At 39.7% G+C, this 20,633-nt stretch overlaps 1 protein-coding gene across 3 annotated transcripts in view; it reads right to left on the bottom strand.

Moving 5' to 3' along the window:
- LOC112451818 (carbonic anhydrase-related protein 10) overlaps positions 1-20,245 on the bottom strand; it is a 127,763-nt gene extending 107,518 nt beyond the window's left edge. For all 3 annotated transcript variants that reach the window (XM_025011727.1, XM_025011720.1, XM_025011715.1), the window contains exon 1: positions 18,934-20,245. In XM_025011727.1, the coding sequence (XP_024867495.1) occupies positions 18,934-18,988 (55 nt within the window). In that variant the 5' untranslated portion in view covers positions 18,989-20,245. The remainder of the gene's footprint in view (positions 1-18,933) is intronic.
- Positions 20,246-20,633: the final 388 nt, after the last annotated feature.

A 20,633-nucleotide genomic window follows, 5' to 3' on the forward strand; every position in this document is an offset into this window, starting at 1 on the left:
GCGTGCCTTGAATGGTCAGCATTCGATTTTACATCAAAGCGCGATATTGCCGCGAGCTGGAAAACGAGGTTTGTATTATTTCACATGACAGTTTTGCAAGACTTTTTTCCCACGATACCAATTTTAACAATGTTGTTCCTAATGTTGAGAGCGACAGAGAATATTACTGTACATCGAACACAACGTGACCGATACCTATTTTTCTCGTGGTGTATTAGTGACAATTTGTTCCGCCGCCACACTACCTTAACGTTCCCTTAAACCGCCTTCCGCTCACAATGCCCCCCATGGTACATTTTTTGTCGTTCATTTTCACTTTGCCGGCGTTGTGCCATTACGACCGCAGTCCCGCGACCTATTGCACGCGATCATCTTTTTTGTTTCGCTTATTTCCCTCCAACTTTCCATTACTCATAGCCAGCATGCCGCATTTTTCATTGCAAAATAACATGGGGCGTGTAATTCTTACGTAGCCGCTTGTTAATAACTAATGAAACACAAGAGTTACCTTGTCACAAAATAAACATTGACCTTTCCAAGATGAAATAATGCTTGAAACAATATTCGTGGTTCCCGCAAATTACAACTGTTTTAGGAGCAATTCGCATTGAGGAATCGTCATGGAAGTAGCTGACAAGCGGACAAGCCGAAATACGCGCTGTACTTTATAGATAATTAACATAATCAACGGGGTCATTACGCTTGCTAAACCAGAGCGCGATTGTTATGCCACATGTTATCACTCTGCTTCAGCAACACGTGACGCAATAATTGCTCCGTTTTAGTAGTTTGCGATGTACTAATTTTACCGCGCTTCAACCAGTCAGACATCTGTCCACCGGCCACTTTTTAACAAGATAAAAATAATTACATACTGTAAAAAAGAAGTTTACAAAATTACAGTTAATGTATTTACGTATTTATATTACTCTGAAAATTCTCTCGTTTATATACATTTCACACATGAAATATAATTAATTCTGAGAGTTGTCGCGTCATATAATCTGTCAGACAAAGTAGTTATAGTACAAATGATTTTGGATTGTTTGCTTTGACATCGTTGAATGTTGAAGCAGCAGGTGCAACATAAAAGAGCAGAGTGAGCTATATTTCGAGTTTCTCTTTGCACACAAAATACACGAGTGTCTGTATCGTTCATGTATATTACCGTACAGAGGTGTAAAGGAACAACCGAACGGACGCACTGCGAGTGAAATATGTTCGTTTATATTTCATTCAAAGTGCGTGCACTCGCTTGTTCCATTACACATTCATGCAATAGTGTACACAGGCGAAAAATACTCGTGCGTTTGGTAAAAAGCGAGAAGAACAACATTGTTTTTCGTTTCTCTTTTCACGTGTATCATGTATAGCAGATTTCGCTTCTTCTATCTATGTTTCCGAGTTTTAGTGAAATTACAGCGATCATTTCTCTATATTAAATGTGAAGATATATACTGTCAAATAAATTAATGGACATATCAAACGAATAATGTTATTTTGCGCAAACTGTCAGTTTGATAGATATATATCTCTATTTCATGTCGCATACTACACAGCTTTACTGACAGCCAATATTCCTCTCATACCCTCGAGCTACAACCGTGATATCCTTGCCATCTATGCAACGAACAATCGAGTTCTCAAGGAACATCGTTTCATCTCGCTTATGGCGAGAAGGCGTCGTGTGTGCAACTCCATTTCAAAACCAGTTGGTCGCACACAAAGATGACGGCAGACGGGCTCGATCCTCACCGGCAAGGCACGAGTCTTTTAATGGACGAAGTGTAATCCTAGCTCTTCGCTTCATGTCCGCGTGTCATATCGTACCATTCCACCGTCCTCCACAATATTCTCCCGCACTTTCGCCTCCTTACTTTCCGTCACGCTCACGTCGGAGTGAGCGATGCGCGTAGTTTGCGCTCGCGATGAAACTTGTCCTTGGGCCGGACTCGCTTCTCGACGGTCCACTTTGTCCGCCCTTCGTTATTTCGCCAGGGAGAACGCTTGGACAGGTAGAAAACGGCGCGACAACGCGCATTTACGAAGCCCCGGTATAGCAGTCTCGCCCATTGTAACATGTGCGTCACACGCTGCCTCCCACGATTGTACATTATATGAATGAACGGATATTCTTGGAGTGTCTCTCGTATTGTTACAATCTATGCAACGAATACCGAAACTTCGATATTTTCTCTAGAGATTTTATTTTCTTCTTATCTCTCACTCAGATATTAAATTCAGATATTAAACAAAACTTTTATAAATCTCATATTTTAAATACTCTATATATCATATATTCTTTAGTATTAAAATAGATATAAAATATATTACAAAGAAATAATCTGAGAGAATAGGCCGATCAGAAAATAATAAATAATATAACGTACTTTTGAAAATTATTGAATTACAAATGATTCACAGTATGTGAAATAATATCTTCGACAAGGCACTTTATAAAAGATATGACTGGTCATTTAAATAATATCGATATTCTAAAAAAAGAGACATTTTCCGGAATTAATGTATTTTTCCCACGCGATGAAAAATGTTTTATGGATATTATTCGTTATTCTATCTCAAACGATATGTATTTTTCTCACTCATGCTTTAAATCTATCCTCATTATGACACAATGAAAATCGATAAACCTACTCGCAATGATGCGACGCGATGTGCATCATTCCAAGATCATATACGGAATTTAATCATGTGCCATAATAATGTTATTTTCTCGAAAAGGATGCAAAGGCGCCACGTCAGTTACCGGAATATCGCATCACACGTTGTTTGAGAAATTATTATACGAGGTATTCTATATAACTATCGCATACAATATTTTAACAGCGTATTTTAGAAATTAATTAAGGTCAAAAATTTTGATACAAAAACAAAGTTGTAATAATTTTTAAGTCATAACTAATTTAAAAAATAGTATCATACACAGAATAACAAGCCTATAACTTAATGCTTGTACAAGTAATCATACAATCTGTCATTGATTTGATATATTGACTTGTATTTATTAATATTACGAATTCTTGAATAATATTAATTTTTATTGCTCAATTGATTTTTTTAAATATTTTATATATTACTTATATTATAGCAGTCAACTGATATTAAATAAATTAAACACTAATAGAGAAATTTAAATATTTTTCGCAAATTGTTTAATAATTCTCTTAAATAAAAGCTTTATTTAGTAATTAATTATTCTATTCAAAAACTTTATTTATCAAGTATATATAAAATATTTTACGATTTTTATCATATAGCAGAATGATATATATACGCGAAGTGTCACTTAATAAATGACGAAGTCACGGAGATAAATGACCAAATCCGTAAATAACAAATAATAAATAAACAATAAGTTTTACTCCAAGATTGTTTCGACGTTGCCTGATACCTTCCAAACCTCCTCCCTTTCTCGGCTCCCTTCGTTGCACTCGCACAACTCACTCGCGAAAACGGTTTAATTACGATTACGTGAATAAGACGATTACGCGGTACTTTGCACGATACACCTGAGGTTTACCGCACACGGTACGTACTTTACTACGTAATTGTGCGATAGAAAAATAATGCGAGATATCTGCTTCGACAATTTATTATTTTACTCGTTTCGATACGTTTACGACTTATAATTGTGGGAGTTTATTAATCGCGCGATCTGGTAATCGTTAATTTTAATAATTATAGAGAGTATAATCGTGTCTCATAGCACTTGTTGCAATATCGTTTCGAATCTTGCTATGCGAATAACAGCGAAACGATCGCGAGTACGTGTTGTACGTAATATAAGGTAAAGGTACCAATACCCGGACACTTAAGAGTATTAGGTAAATGTACCAATACCTGGACACGTACCTGTGTCTGGATTCTGGATACCTTTAAAAAAATATAAATTTATGGAAATAACCGTTTGGATATTATAACTAAAGTTTCAAACTACAAGAAAAAATACTTTTATCTTTGATTTTAATTCGCGTTATACTTATAAATAATTAATAAAGGTGTCCAGATATAGGTATAATACATGTCCGGGTATCGGTACCTTTACCTTAATTACACCGCAGAAAACAAGGGCCAGCAATTTGCAATAAACAGCGCAGAGTTATAGTTCATAATCAGCCGTTAATTGTAACGATTGTAAAGATGCATGACTGTGTTCGACGTCTCGCAATACTTGCGAGACGTCATATATCACAAAGAAGAGTAACGCAATGATACACCGAGTGATTTCCCTACCCTATCAGCTCGAGTTTCATGGTGCGAATGATAGCGCGGCGATCTAATGTAAACAACAACGCTATACACACATACATACGTTGACCAAAAAACAAACCCCAAGCGCCGCGTGCTGACTCGTCGTTCGTAGGAAATATTTGTCGCGTTGTAAAATTAACGTATTCAAATATTGTATTCGTGACATTATAGATCGATTTTCAACATATGATTGAAATATCGATGTACCACGACTTTGTATAATTCAAATAATTTGATTCCGATGATTTATATACATATTTGTCAATCATACCACTTGTTAATTAAAGTTGCTTAAAGAATGTCTATAGTTTCGCGTGATATACTTGTCGTTATCGCGTAGCGAGAAACAACACTATGAAACACGGATCAAATTGTACTATGGACCAGATATCTGTCCGAGGCTACGGTCAACGTGACGCTACAAATGCTTTGGAGCGTTCTTCTTCTCCTTCTTTCTTCATTGAAAGAAAAGAGAAGAGGAATGCTTCGAAGCATTTGTAGCGTCACGTTGACCGTAGCCCGAATCGCGATGTAGGAATGATAGGCACGGTGACGTAGCTCGAGTGAGCTATCATCATATATTAATTCTGTTTACTTAAAAAATGAAATTTTTCACTGAATCTTTGATCGAAAAAGAATTTATATATTTATAAGTTATCATTATTATTTCTTGCCGAATTTGCTCCGACAGAAATAAAATTGTGTAATTTTGATAAATCGACAAATCGAAGATAAAATTGAATTCTAACTATTTTCTTTGATATTCAGTTTAGATATTCTATATTCTCAAATATTCTTTATTTTCAAAAGCAACAATTAATCTTTTTTTTGTTATGTGTTAATATGTTTTTCTATAATCTACCTACCAATTCTTTAAACAGATGAATTTTGTTTAAATCTTATTATGTAACTATAATTAGAAATATCTAAGGAAAATTCTAAAATTGACCATTATTTTAGATCACACATATTGCGAAGGACACGTATCTGATGATCAGTAATGGTGCGTTACGTGTAATCCTCTGTCATCGTTAATATCCTTATCGTAAACCGCTCTTTAATTTGATATGCTTCAAAATTGATATTATAAATTATATATTAAATATTATTGTACATTTTTTGCAATATTCTTATAATAGAAGACATTTTTATGCCTTTAAAAATAAATATATCAAGTGCTAATACAAAATATTCATCCTGCGTTAATTCAATAATTATGTAATAAATTTTTTTCAACTCCCTTCAGCTCCTTTAAAAATTAATATCTTCGTGTACCATAATTAACGTCTCGACGCTTTTTGTAAATTAACAGAAAAACTTTTTTATCTTAAAGATCACTCACTTTCTCTTCAATTGTCATCATTTCTTTGAGAGAGGAAGAGAGAAAAAGAGGAAAAGACAGTCCTTATTGACGCCGTAAAGTGCATGTAAATAATGATTCGCCGTTAGCGCGTAATTAATCGATATAATTATTGCGCAATCAGTAGAAACTTAAACTGTGTTCCCTTCCGGCTTGTTGTATCGATTTACGCTCGTTATTTCGAGTCTCGTGTACATAATTCGTGGTCGGCATTAACGGACGGCCCCCGAACTACCTCTTACAACGCCTGCACCACTTTCCCTCGTCCCCCTGCCCTCAATATCCCACCCATTTACTTCGTCGTAATTATATCTCGCCTCTCACGAAGCCCGACCGAGACTTCGTCGAGGATCCATAAATTTCTGGGAAGAATTCGCGGCATCCTGCAGCAACAAATTCCCGAAATTTTCTCGCCAAAAATATTTCAAATATTCGTCCCGTACCTACATCCGCTTCCTCTTCTCCTTTACGACGCGACGCCTAGTTGCTTTTTTACTCGCTCTTCCTTTTTTAACCTCACTGCCGGCACATTCGCACTTTTTAGCAAAATATATATTCAAAGACGAAGAAATGAGAAATGTTTGTTTCTGCGACGAGCAGAATTCACAGCGTCCCACAATTTCTAGGATGGACAAGTTTCCGTTGGCATAATTAAAAGGTTCTGCGGCTCATTGTCGTTTCCAGCATTTATATTAATTTTTAACGCTCGTGTTTGCAAAACTAAAATTGCGCCTCGATCTTATTCGTCTACATCTCGCGATGTACTAATTTTTTAAATTTCTGTTAATCGAGAAAGAAAGAGAGAGAGAAAGAGAGAGAGAGGCAACTAAAGAAAATTGGAAATAAAATAATAATAAAAGATTTCTTAGCGAGGTTGATAAATACATCAAATCCTAGCTATCTTCTTTGCGTTGTTGCGAATATAATTCCTTACAACGTTCGTCATGACACAAAATTTCCACGCTAATCATACAACACCACCATCCATTTCCACTTTATTGAAACGCCACTGATCGGAATTTCTGCAGCGGTAACATTTGTGAACTTGCCTGATTCTTGCGTAAGAGTCTTCAATCATTGCTCCCGTTCCCATCCAACAGCATCAAGTAGAATCGCCTGATGCGCGCCTCTTCCTTTTCCATCCTTTGAACCCGCTCACTCATCCCCGCGAAATAAAAGTCCGCGGATAACTCGGGAGCATGCATCGCCGCGTTGCTCTCCCCTCGACTCTCTCGTTCTTTTTTTCTATTACGCCACATTTACCCGGGAAAATAATGCCCGTGCACATTTCACCCGCGTTATCTGCTCGCCAGGTTGCCCTCGGCCCCCGCCGTCCCCGCTTTTTGTCGCACGCTGCTCGGGAGAGAAGGAAGAGGAAAAGGGGGTGAACCGTTGCCCCGAAAGCCTGCCAGTCGCGACGTGTCCTACGCTGACATCGCTATCTGAATTGAAACGGACTCTTCCAACGCGACGGTCTCATTTCGTCCCTCATAGACCCCCGAAACCCACTTCTACCCCCGCTCTCACGTCCCTCCGCTCTTCGTAGATATCTCCGCCCGTCTGCCATTTATCTCGTCAAGCTCGCATGAAACGCTCACATGTTGGCAAACGGACGCACACATATATATGCTACAACGAACGATAAAAATACATACAGAATGCCCCAAAATTACGTTTTCTTTTATAGAGATTCTTTGACAATATCCAGTTAATACATCTTTAGAAAAAAATACCGTTGATCTAGCTAGCACATCTTTTTTACGTACATGAATAACAGCACTGTTACATCCGCGATGTGACTAAAGACTATACAGCTCAACTTTTCTGAACAGATTGACAAGATTGCATGGAATTATCCACTTAACGAGAGATGAAAGAAAGAAGAGACGAAGTACACCGCCGTGACCACGAATTTGGATTTTAACGAGCGACGAAGATTGCTTAACGTAAATATCAAATGGTCTTGTTTTAAACTCATAGTCGTTAAAGATAAAATATTCAAAGGTGTTTCGCGGTAGATGTATATTAATGCCTCTCGCGCGAGAATATATTCTTCAAAAATAAAAACCTTTTTTAGCATATTTCTCGGACACAGTATCAGTCTTATTGTAATTATTATACTAACATACAATTTCACAAATTATCTGTTGAGGCAGAAAGAATTACAGATTCTGTTTTTTAAGCGAAAATCTGGCGCGAGATCATATTTTGCAACCTTTTAATTTTCGACATTAAAAGTTTCGGTTTAATTTTTTATCAATTCCGTAGAATTAACCGGAAAAGTCAGACCTTCTTATCCGGCTCTTTATACTGCTGAATCTTACTTTGCCGAAGTTCTTTAATCTTCAATAATAAATGCTCATTTAGACTTCTCATAAAATTTTCGATAAAGAAAAATTGATGGCAAGTTTATCGCAAAATCTACAGCTAAAAGAAAATATGGTAATCTTAAATCACAATCTCAGTATACGTAAAAAGATGTAAAAATAGGTAATGATTTAAGTTGAAGAAAATTATTCGATGCTCGGTATATAAATCGACGTGACCCATTAGATCTCCTCTTATATTCCGCGCTTCACACTGCGTCGTCTTCAGCAAAGCGCTCGCATTTATCTCGGTAGAAATACGTGGAGCTTTCTGACACAACGAACGTTATCCTTGTTTAGCTCGTCTATGCGACGTCATAAACAAACTGGAGGGAGATGTTGCCTTGTAGTGCGCGATGTATCGTCAAATAACAGTCGAGCTTTATCACACTCGACGCTAAGTCTTGATTTTCTGCGGGTCGTAGATCTATTAAACACAAAATTGCCTGTAACATCAAATCTGCGGCGCTGGCGTAATCACGTACCAAGATTCGACATAAATAAAATGTAATTAACACGCGCGAGTAAAGAAACGATCTTGCAATTTTGGCGTACGTCACGTACTCGTACAAAAATTGAGACAGATATGTTATTAAACAAAATGTTATTAACGAATAAAATTTGTGCAAGAATTATTTCGAATGAGACGTAACACTAGAATTTAGGACATAAAGGCGCGGAAGGGGACAGCGGCTCTGTGTAGAAGATGCGGTGCCAGGGGAGGGTTGACGAAGGGTCGAGAAAAGTGCAAAATTGGCAACTTGATGGAACTCGATGACGTCAGCGCCGGTTCGTTCCGATATGGAGGTAATGGGGCAAAATAAAATCTTCGGGGAAGGTTGGACGTTGTTAGCCGGGGTGAGGGACGAGGAACACGGGCAGATGGGTGCATCAAGCGCCACAATGGCGGTCATCGCGAAGACGATAGCCGATATTCATGAATCATCCGATCGCAATACTTGCAAAATCACCTTTATTTAACACCCAAGTTCTTCTGATATGCTTCGCATACCATGTCCTGAATCTATCTATGTTATCTTATAAAATTGAAACTCTTGCTAGATTTAATTCCTAAATACATTTTCCTTAATAAATACGGAATAATTCCTAAATAATACGGAACATTTCCTCATATAATATAATACGGAAGAATTCCTAAATACATTTCCTTAATAAATATAGAAAGAAGAAATATTACTCATGGCCATAAAAATCTAATTTTATGCCTGATGAATATGTAATCTGAAATCTTTTGTTAAAGAAATATTGACTTTTTAGTTGACTCAAAAACTGACTCTCACAATCTGAGGTATAAAAGCACTTGTAACGACGGATATTTATTCTCGCGTCTTAAAATTCTATCTCCCAGTCGGGCAAACAGAAAAAAAAATAGATTAACATAAAAAAGCGCTAAAAGTCAGGCGTAAAGGGGAGCATTCTTACGTATGATTAAGGCAAACATAGTTCCAACTGCAATCCGAGGAGAACGTATTGTCTGCAGAGTTGCTCGTTGGAATTTATGCGCCAAAAATCCACCCTCTCAGCCGACTAACAATAATACGCCAAGATGGAGCTCCGTCAGTCGAGTAACAATAATCAGCAGAGGGTTATGCTGCAATCAGAAAGCCGGCGAGGAAGAGGGAAAGGGGGGATTGTTGAAAGACGCGGTTGGAAAAGACGAACGCGAAAGAGTGAGCGTCGCAAATTGAAACAAATGGGGACTTATATGCATCACGGGGAATTCCACAGTTTTACTGCCAGCTCATTTCATCTCCGACTAGCGACAGCGTGCTTTTATTGCTGTTACGACGTTATAGTCTTTCGCCGTTATTGTCACTGCTTCTCGAGAAACGTGTACCGTATTGCACCGAAAGAAACAGACACGGAGCATTGGGGTCGATAGAACTCCGAAGCGCTCCGAAAGAGCGTGTCCAGGCGTGGCTGACCACTTTTGTTCGTTACTACTTGCAGCGTACGGCGCGGCGGCGGCGGCGCGTCGTTCTCTCGAATAAAAGTTTAACGCGAGTGACTTTGAATGAGAATAAACTTTCGCCCATGAATTTTATGGTCTATTTGACGTTTTTTTTTTGTTTAGCAAAAACTTGTTAGGACATTATTCTTTTATAAAATTTATTAAGTATCATTTAATTGACATGCACGAACATGTAGATGCTTGACTTATATATTCTCATAATTATGTGTATCCATTATATTTCATATATATTATTTATAATATAAAAAAAGTTATATTTATTCATATTTTTACTGTTTAAATTCACATTAAAAATTAAATTTGCATTATACATATTAATTAGACAGAAAATTTTAAATTATTATTATACAAATGGATGACGGTATTTATTATTTGATATATTATCTTAAGCACCTCGTAATACCACGAAGATCTGTGAATACCTATGAGATTGCAGCTTTTCTGGTTTCCCGGTGAATAGAGGAAAATCGGATTGAAGGATAAGTCGTAAGTCGGATGACGTAAGATGAACAGAGATACTGATAACAACAAGAGACGGAGACATCGCGCAATAAGATGTAGAGGGTTAAATTACTAACTCATAAACGTATATATAAAATCTAAATCTTGAAAGAATTATTTCCACAATTCTGACACGCGGACGCCCTGCACGCTCGTAACTTCTCGTACCCAAAGAATGATTTGGAATTTCAATCGTCGAAACTAAATTTTCATGTAATTTTCGTGTAATAGTCTTCGACATTTATTGCCGAAAGTTTCAAGTGATCGCCGCCGACCCCGAAATGTTCTTACACACGCAACCAGTTCCTATCGCGATTAATCGATTTAAAGTACACGATTGCGCCGTGTAGCAAATGCCAAGAACGCCCGTTACATCGATTTAAACGTATGGAGGAAAGATAGGGAATGCCGTTCCACGCGGTAGAACGAACCATAAAACTCACCTAAAGGATATCTATATAGTTATATACACTATACGGAACGTTCCATATCTACCGCCGCGATCTTTCGGTCACACTAACACGATTAATTTTGTTCTATCTGGGAGAAACCTCTTTATCATCTGCCTCACCATCCCTTTGTCACTTATATGAAATTTCCGTTTGCGGAGACGCGGCCCTTTCGAAATGACCGATTCAATTGATATCGGGTTACCGATTCCGAGGGGAGGTCTATCGTCCCATCGGTCGATCCTGGCAAACAAGGGAAGTCAGATTCGAGGGATCACATCCTCGGCCGAGTCGTAACTCGACTGAGAGTAGATAGGTACTAGGACGGGAGGTCGACGATGCCAATGGGGTTACGGCAAAAGAAATGGCAAGCGAGAAATCGCCGCCGAGGCATGGCGGGAATAAAAGTAACGGGATAGATAGAAAGAACATTTCGAACTACTATCGCAGATGTAAACTTGCTATCGGCAACGGATATAGACATCAGCGCAGTCCCCGACGCGCTCCGGAATACTCCGGAGAATGTATACGGGGAGGCAAACCACCCCCGTCGTTCCCGTCATTGTCTCGCGAACTTTTCGGCGGGAAAACTTGGCCGACGTCGTGGCGATACAGCGCGACAATACCTTTTAAAAGTTACATGCATTTCGCCGACGCGTCGGCTTCTTTCGCACACACCTCGAATTTCGGCTCGTCGTATATTGTATCCCGATGTCTGACTTTTACGGCTGGAATACGAGAATTATTCATTCGGCGAAGGCGGAGGCAGCGCATCGCCGCGAAAAGCACGAGGATCAAAACTTATCTTCTCTTGTTTTTCTCGTTCGCTTCATACCGCTCTGTTGCGCGAACTGCTGAATTATAACTTCATGAAATTTTTCATATATCAAATGAATAAATATGTATTTATTTTATAACATAATAAAACGCGTAAAAATTCATAAAAGTTCAGATAATTAATCGTTCGTTCTATATCTGTTTGCCGAATGACAAATGTAGGTATAACAGAAATTTTAGTTCTCATTTTAAAACAAACTTTACACAGGCCATTCGCAATTCCTTCTGCGTCGCCGAGTATCTCCTGAGTTCCACGAAACAATATATGTTTCCAGACGTCGTCAGAAAGAAAAGTAGTTTCGCCATAACAGAAATTAATTCGGTTTCGACTCTACGTATCCTACGTATTTCGCTTTCGCCATGTACGTACATCCTGCTGATTTCTAACAAGCATGACTCTTTTGCAAAGAGACGAAGCACGTACGCCGCGGAGTTTGTCAAAGTAATTCGAGCTTTCTTCAACGCGCGATTCCAGTCACGTACGACCAAGCTCTCGTCTTTACCTCCTTGGATCCTTATTATCCTATATCCGCAGCTATAATCCCTGTCCTTCCGGGATAACCTCGGCCGAGCCGTGAAATCGTAATAACATTCGGATTTAACGTCCTAATCATCCCTCGACGACCGAGAACTTCGCAACGAAAATGTCGGATAAGTACAAATAATTTTTCATTAGCCTGTCTCTAAAGCAGTACGCTTCGGAATAAAGGTCGTGCAAATAATCTCGTTAACTTAATATGATTTGTAATTATTTTCAATTTCCGTGTAAAATATTTATGTCATGCTCTGAATCATGTGAGATAACTTATTTGTCTTACAAAAAGGAAATTCGATGTAAATTATTGCAACATCTAGTAACATTTATAACATTATTTTGTCAAGCTTGTCGTAATCTTCACAAGCATGTCGACTAAATTATCTTCGAATTCAAAATAGCACCGCGGCTTTTTATTCAACGTAGCATATATCAAGGTACGCCATATTAAAGAGAATGAAAATTATGCGACTTGCATTTAGTGCTGCATGAAGTAAACACGCAACTACACAGTGCTCCGCAATAAACGCCGACGATTTACGCGACGACGAAATATTCTCTACGTCATATTCGAAACTAAATTCGCGCAAATTTATTCACGATCCTTGCTAAACAGCTGTCGCATTCGAACGCTTTCATTGTCAAGGCTGTAATCAACTGTCGTGATTTAAATGCCGTTACGAAATGATTTACAATACGATTTACAATACTAACACTAAAAATTTTATTTTAAAACTAAAAACTTAATAACGCAGGACTAAATTTAAATATTTATAGATTGCAATCGCTGTTGAACGTGATATAAAAAGTTAATCTAATTAAATTGTAAGATTCCCAGAGTGTACTCAAACTCATCAATTAATCCGATTAAAAAACGCATGTTTCGTTTCTGATTTCGTGACGCCGCGCCGTAGCGGCACTATTATCCATCAGTATATACGCGCATGTTTCGCTATTTGTAAAAAAAAGAGGAAGAGAAAAAGGGTCGTGAAAATATAACCCGAATGAATCTGGCAGTAAAGTAATTATTTCGTGGCTTCCCGTTTCTTGGATTATGCTTTGAATAAATCATGGCGACGTTCGAATATACGCACCGGTCGCCGACGCGGCAGTGGCCCGAAAAACCATTCTCGTTCGCGGATAAAAAAGAGGGGAGAAAAACGGGGTGAAAACAGCATTTACGTGGCACTCCCGTATTTTTCAATTTGCTATGTATACACCTTCTCTCGTCGCGGCTTAACACGTTTTTTTCTAAAATCCCTTTCATTTTCGAACGAGATTCCCGGCGCTATATCGCCCAGAATATGCTAACGAGAAAAAAAGAGACGCGTGTAATAGTGGACATACGCAAAAGCGCCTAACGTTTCCATATGTTTCGCTTCCTAGCTCGACCGTATTGCATCAATAAATAATCAACTATACTATCGTGCGTCTGACAGAAAAAAAGATAAAATATTTGTATTCGCGCTTGGTATTCCGCCGCGCGGTAATCTTGACTGCAAAGAAGATGCGCCATGATAAAAAAAACGTCGAGAATTATTGATCCTTCGGTTTTTGCGCGTAATATTTATCTAGATATATCCTTTTTTTTTTAAATAATAATTTAATTGAACATTTTTGTATCTTTCTGATCTTTTCGCTGTAACTGTACTGCGCCTTTATGGAAAAAGCTACTGCGGTTGCGAAAAAAAGCACACAAAACTATAGCAATTATTGTAATATTTATTATAGTTTAATGTACTTTTTTCGCAACTACAGTATATTTCATAAGAGTGAATAACAGAATTGAAAAAAACTGCACGGAATTAAATGTAATAATATTAGCGCAACAGTCGTTTTTTAATTCGCACTCTGCTCGAAAAAAGGATTCATTTCATATAAAAATCACGGAATTATTTTCCAATAAACATTTGATGACTAATCATGACGAGATCTCTATTAAAAAAGGGTCGAAATTCAAAGTCGCGGATGCACGCATACCTTCGATACGTGAGTACACGTACATATACGAGCAAGCACATAAGTGCACTTGCGCATACATCCCACCCTGCGCGTACCCGCGGGCGTCGTCTTACCGCCACATTTCTCGCAGTTATACGAGAGTCGCGAATGCCTTTCGCGAATATGCGAGCTCATAGTACGCCATGCGGAAAGACGCCCGTACCGTCGACGTCGTCGTCTCGACGCGACGTCATGTCTCCGTCGACGTTGTCGCATTGACGGAGCGATGCGCGCCCGCGCGGATGCACGCACGCGGTCGTAATTAATCAACCCGCGTCGTTTCGCCGTAATTCGCAAGGTTTTTGAACACGTAAGGAGAGTCTGCAGAATGACATAGGGAGAAAGGAAGGAAATACAGATAGCGAGATACTAAATTGTTCGCGCCTCAGTTCATCAGTCACCATACGTATACATAATTTCGTCCGTCGACGGACGGCGACAACGGTCGTATTTCTCTCCAAACGTACGACGTACGCGCGAAATTTTTTCGCGTATCCGCGTAATTTTATATATAACGTTCTATTGTCACTCTGGAAAATTTCCCGCGAAAATGCGTGAAACGGCCAGACACGGCGCGGGCGTGTCTCGTGCGTGTCGCTAATTCGTTAATGAATGGATATGAGCTAAGAGTGTCACGCGGTTTACTCTCATGTGGCTGTCATGGCTTAGAGTGCAACTAACGCCGCGGGTTATTCATTTAATGATTAACTCGATGACTGGCGTGGCAGATATTTCATGTCATTATCATTTTCATGTATCAATAATTAACTGAATGCAAATGCTACTCGTGTGTTTAGTTAAACGATTAATTGTCGAATGAAAACCACTAGAAAATATATAGATAATATTTGTTGTGTAATCTTATTTGTACTTATTTCTTTAAAATATATGAAGGAAAAAAGAGAGACAGGGGAGAGAGGATGGGAGACTCAACGATTAGTCATGAAAAATCAGAAGACTTAATTTCAACTTTTGCTCTTACTTTTACTCCTGAAAGATATTCAAATATGTGTGATCAAGTTATCATATATTCGAATTATGATCAAATTAGACTGGTTGCGGAATGCTGTCTGTACGAAATGTCTCTTAGCAATATTCCTGTGCCTCATGTACGATCGCGTTCCCATATCCCAGCGGGAGCATTTTCACCTGGATGTACGCTCGTAATCCGCCAAGTGGAAAAAGGCCACCGTAAAATTCACGGGAAAAATTCTCGCGCTTGTCGCAACGAGCGAAAAAATTTAAGTAAGGTCGTTCAAATTGCTCGTATCATCTCCCGCGGTGTGTAATATCTATTATCGCTTTCACATATTATATATTACGCGATATAATTGTGAGCTTGCCTTGGCCGATTTTATCCGCAAACTATATAATAAAAAAACCGTCTAATATTAAACGCCACAGAGAATCTAAATTTAACGGCCAAGTATTAGCACGTTGACAATTGTTAATTTAAAAGTGCTATTTAAAGATCTCGATCTTTACTCTATTTAACATTTATGTGTAGTTTTCAATGTATATAGTTGTACATTTAAGAGCCTCTTAACTTTGCTTCAATAGAATGGTTCGAGATTATTTATCGTAACTCGTTGTCAAGCCGTCAATGATTTCGAGTGAATTGCTATTTGCGAATTGTTAGAGCTCGAACCGTCAATCGTGCTGACGCCGCGCACGTGTCATTAAAGGCGTGTTCACGCGAACATGCGGCGCACGGTGTGTACAGATGCCACCGTCACCGGTGATTTTCTAGTTACGGTCAAGAGAAATAGCACGCAAATACTTGAAACTGTGCAGACGTCCGTCGTCTCGTCATCTTAATGACAAGTTTACACGAAATCGCCAGCGCGGCAAAGAGAGAGAAAGAGAGAGAGAGCGAGAGAGAAAGTCAAATGGTAAACCCTGTAATTTTTCCTTCATAGGCAAGCCATCATTGTTATCATCGTATCATTATCTACTTTATACAGATATTTTGCGGATGTACATTTGCCTTATATTTCCAACAGACTTTGTAGACTTATACTTACGTATATATAGTCCATATACGTCTATATATACTTAGCAAAGAAACGACTATGTACGCTTTTGAGAATTCCGTTTCCAAGTTAAAATCCTTTTAAAACGGCCGGAAGTTAAATGCATGATCATCATCGGGCCGATCGAACCGAGAAACGACGATCGTCTTCGGACGATGGCCGATTTCGCGCGATAGCCAATACTAGAGGAGGACTAGATTTCCGGAGGCGACCGATATAACGTGCAAGTTCTGTGCTTTCTATCGTCTGAAATCACGCTCGCGCAGCCTGCTGACGATGATTGGTTCGAATCCGACAATACCCGACAATTCGCGCGTATACGAACGGGAATCAAATCGCGCGACTGAGATTTGACTCTTGTTATTCGTTCCTCACAACCACTGTGATAAACGAGATGCAAGCATTACAAAATGCGTTGCAAGAAGAAAAAACAAGGTACAATAATGTGTTTTTATCCTTTATATCCTAAATTATATTTCATTTTATTTCGCTACATGCGCTCTCTAGATACCCTCTTAAATTATTTCAATTGTTAATTGTTTGTTTGGATAATTATAATTTTACCTTTCTCAGTTCTACGCGATTGTTACCTTCTGTTAATAAATGTTTCCCTATTTTTCACTGTTTACATTGCAATTGCAATGAAATTTTGCTTCAGCTACTCTCTCAACGCACACATATAGCGAGCGTTCATGCCCGCCATTAATCACGATGCTCGATGCATACAGTTATGCATTTTTATCTCAAATATTTGTGATGCCGCGCATAACGTCATGATTAATTAATTACACGGAGTTCAAACAATGGCGGAGGCAACGGGCGTATCTTGCGCGCTGAGCGAAGCGTTTATACCAACACACCGATATATTTCTGCATTTTTGTTACATGTCCTAGCCAAAAAGCATCTCTTTTTTGCGAGTATTCGGAATTAGCTTTTCCGCGCAATGTGCAATGGTGCAGCCGCGAAAGCCGCAGTATACCACGCACCGGATTATATTAATTAATATAAACACGGTCAAACATAAACACTGCCACGCAAACAAAATCCTTTCGAGTAGAAAAAGTATTATGATCAAATATACGCGATGATTTAAAATCACCAAAGCATCGTCTCTATGTTTGTTTCATAAAAATTTCTTATCGTAATAATTATTTTTTAATATTAAAGCGTTTCGTTGAGGATTATGACGTCCCAATAAAATTTTGCTAAGTGAGAATTGCGCCCCTGAGTAATGTAAATTTAAAAAAATTGCAATTAAAAGATATACAAGTAGACATTCTGTGTGTATGCGGAAATGCACACAAAGCGCACCGCACGTTTTTTCTACTCGGCAGAGGGATTCTGAAACGATGGTAAAAAGGGAACAGAGTCTCGAATAGTATGAATACGAGTATACAGCACGCTAAAACCACTGAAAAAGAGAATCATTATTCGGCCAGTATTTCAATTTACCCTAAACGAAACTGATACCACCTCCTAACTCTTGCCGGTGTAATTTTTTGTCGCACCGATCGCGCTCGTGTTTTCTGTCGTCGATACATTGAAACAGCCAAAATATCAACCTTTTTTCGTCGCAGTTCGTACAACGAGAGAGCTCCGTTAGCGCACGTTAACAACCTCAACCTGGCGCGGCTTTTTCTTCTCTACCTTTCTCTTTCTCTCTTTCACCGTGACCCTCTTTCACTCTTCGCGAAAATGTCCGTCCACCTCGTTGTCTCTCTCTTTCGCCCTATCGTGATATTCGCCCTATACCGACCGTCTCTCTTCGTCGTCCCCCGATTTCAGCACATAGATTACGACCATCGGCACGCGCGTATGGCGTGCGCCCATAAAAACCGGCCATGTATAAAACCGTCGTGTTCCCGCGTGCTCGACGAGCGAGCATTTTCATCGGGCCCCTTCCACCACCTCGCGTCGTTCTTTTTCTGTGAGGTCCATCCGTGTCGCCCGTCAACGCCGCGCGGCGGAGAAAAGCACGCCAGAGAACAAGAAACATAAAGAATGATGGGGTTGGCTAGCTCTTACTTATATGTTTCCGGAGCCGGGCGCAAAATTTACACGCGAATTTCGAGTTAGCTTCAAAAGACCCTAATGATAGACAAACAATTTTCTTCACATAGGAGTTTAAAATATATATATGAAAGAAACAATCGTTTTAATCTGTTATACTCATACTTTTCATAAACTTTTAACGTTAATTTTAATTAATTCTACCCCACTCCGTCTTTCTCTCGCCTCAATTTTCATACCAATAGCAATTATAAGAATACGCTCAGAAATCTCCCAGAAATCCCTCAGAAAGTTTTGCAACGTTCTCTCTTAATCATTTCAGAAATAATCATTGACCATACAAATGTGTTCAATGATCATTAAAATAGTAATGATCATCAATATTGAATAGGTACCTGCGCTGTCATAAATTGCGAAATATTTTCGATTACGCTTCTTTAGTTAAAAGTACGAATTACAAAAAAATTTTGGTTTTTTTATAAAAAATTGTCCCCTTTTCGTGCACAAGATAGAAAACTACTCCGAGGAAATAAACTTTCGGTAGTGCTATAATTCTAACGTTGTCGTGGGCTTACCGTTGACGACAGCGATGATGCCGAGGACGCACAGTAGCAACGATCTCGCGCACATCTTAGCTCCTTCTCTTTTCGTCTCCCTCGGCGAAAGAAAAGCGAAGAGAAACAGACACGCGCGATCCTTATGTGGCTTTATCGAACATCGTTCGTCCTCGTCCTGTTAATGCGTGGGATCAATTCCTCGTCTGATCAGTCAGTCTGATCAATCAGTCGATAACGAGCGAGGAGACGTTTCTGGGGAATGCTACGCCCGTCATCATTGTTGAATAATGCCGAAAATATCTTGAGTTAGCATCGAGATAAGATCGATTTCACCTTTCCTCCGATAACGATGACGACGATGACAATGTCTTAATTAAATATTCACGATCACGCAGGATCGTCGAGCAAAAAAGTGAGTTGCGACCGCAAAATAGCTGATTGCTAATTAGGGCTGATCGCATTAATCGGCTCTTAACCACCACGGTACCCGGAAGTACCTCGATCGAAATCCTATCTCGCCTGTCTAACTTGCCTGTCGTAATAACCCCGAGGCTCGAGCTTCCGAGCTTTCTCCTCTTTCTCGTCCTTCGTCTTCGATGCTTCCTCTGACGTCTTTCTACTCGCCGCTCCGTTCTCTCCCTTCTTTCTTCACCTTCCCTTTTTCCGGCGGTTGCTGCTGCTGCTGCTGCTGCTCCTGCTGTTGCTCCTACCGCTTCGCTTTCTTTCCTTTAGCCTTGGGACATGATACCCTCCCCGCCACGAATCTTCAGTCTACTTGTTTGTTCTAGATGACGTCAGCTCGCCGAAAGCTACCTCGCAATTCCTCACGGGCTAGCTTCCGGGATCCTCTCAACGTAACTTAGCGAAGTAAGTTGAAGTACCCCTTAGCGCAACTAGAGCTTCTTCTATTCATCGAATATAGCCAAACTTTTATCTTTGATCAAAGCATCCGTTCGATGTGAAAAGGATGCGAAGCTTCAACTTAATTGCCTGCCTTTTTTCCCTCAAATAAAAAGTTACGACTTTCGTCTGGAATTTAATGGAGTAATTCCTTTACGTCTTCGTAAAAGTAATTTTCTGGAGAATCGCCAAGTGTATATCGCTGTGACGCGAGTTAATCGCGCAAGTTCGCGGAAAACAAATGTCGGCGAGAATATCACGCGGATTCGCCGACTCGCGATTTTTCTTCGTGGAACTTTTCCCCCGCACGAAGTTTCGGAACTTGAATAATAGTATAAGTGTCTCGTCGCCGGGATAAGTCTGGGGTGCGAGGACTATATTTTACTTATCAACGCGTGACAACCGCGAGACGCTCCCGGCCACGGCGAGCTCGCGGCGCTTACTGAGCTTGCGGAAAAGCTCCTCGAGGAGCGTCCGCGAGATGAGAGCACGTTTCTCATCCCCACTTGGTGAACCCGCGATTACGTTGCGCGCCGTGCGCGCTGATTGGCCGGGCATGCGCCCGAAAGCTCGCCGAGTAACGTGCGTGCCCTCCTGGCACGGAGGGAGAAAGAAAAAGAGAGAAAGAGAGGGAGTGCGAGGGTGGAGAGGTGGGCTGGATGAGGGAGACCAGAGTAAAGGGGGCAACGAAACCTCTGCGATGCTTTTGGAGTACCGACTGCCGAGTAGTGTTGAAACGCTGTTGAAACCGCCAGTAGTGGGGCGACAACGCGACGGGAAGGAAGGAGAAAGGGAGACGCGCGCGATGCAGAAAGGAC

The sequence above is a fragment of the Temnothorax curvispinosus genome, unplaced genomic scaffold, assembly GCF_003070985.1.
Source record: "Temnothorax curvispinosus isolate PA1 unplaced genomic scaffold, ASM307098v1 QBEX01000258.1, whole genome shotgun sequence".
NCBI lineage: Eukaryota > Metazoa > Arthropoda > Insecta > Hymenoptera > Formicidae > Temnothorax > Temnothorax curvispinosus.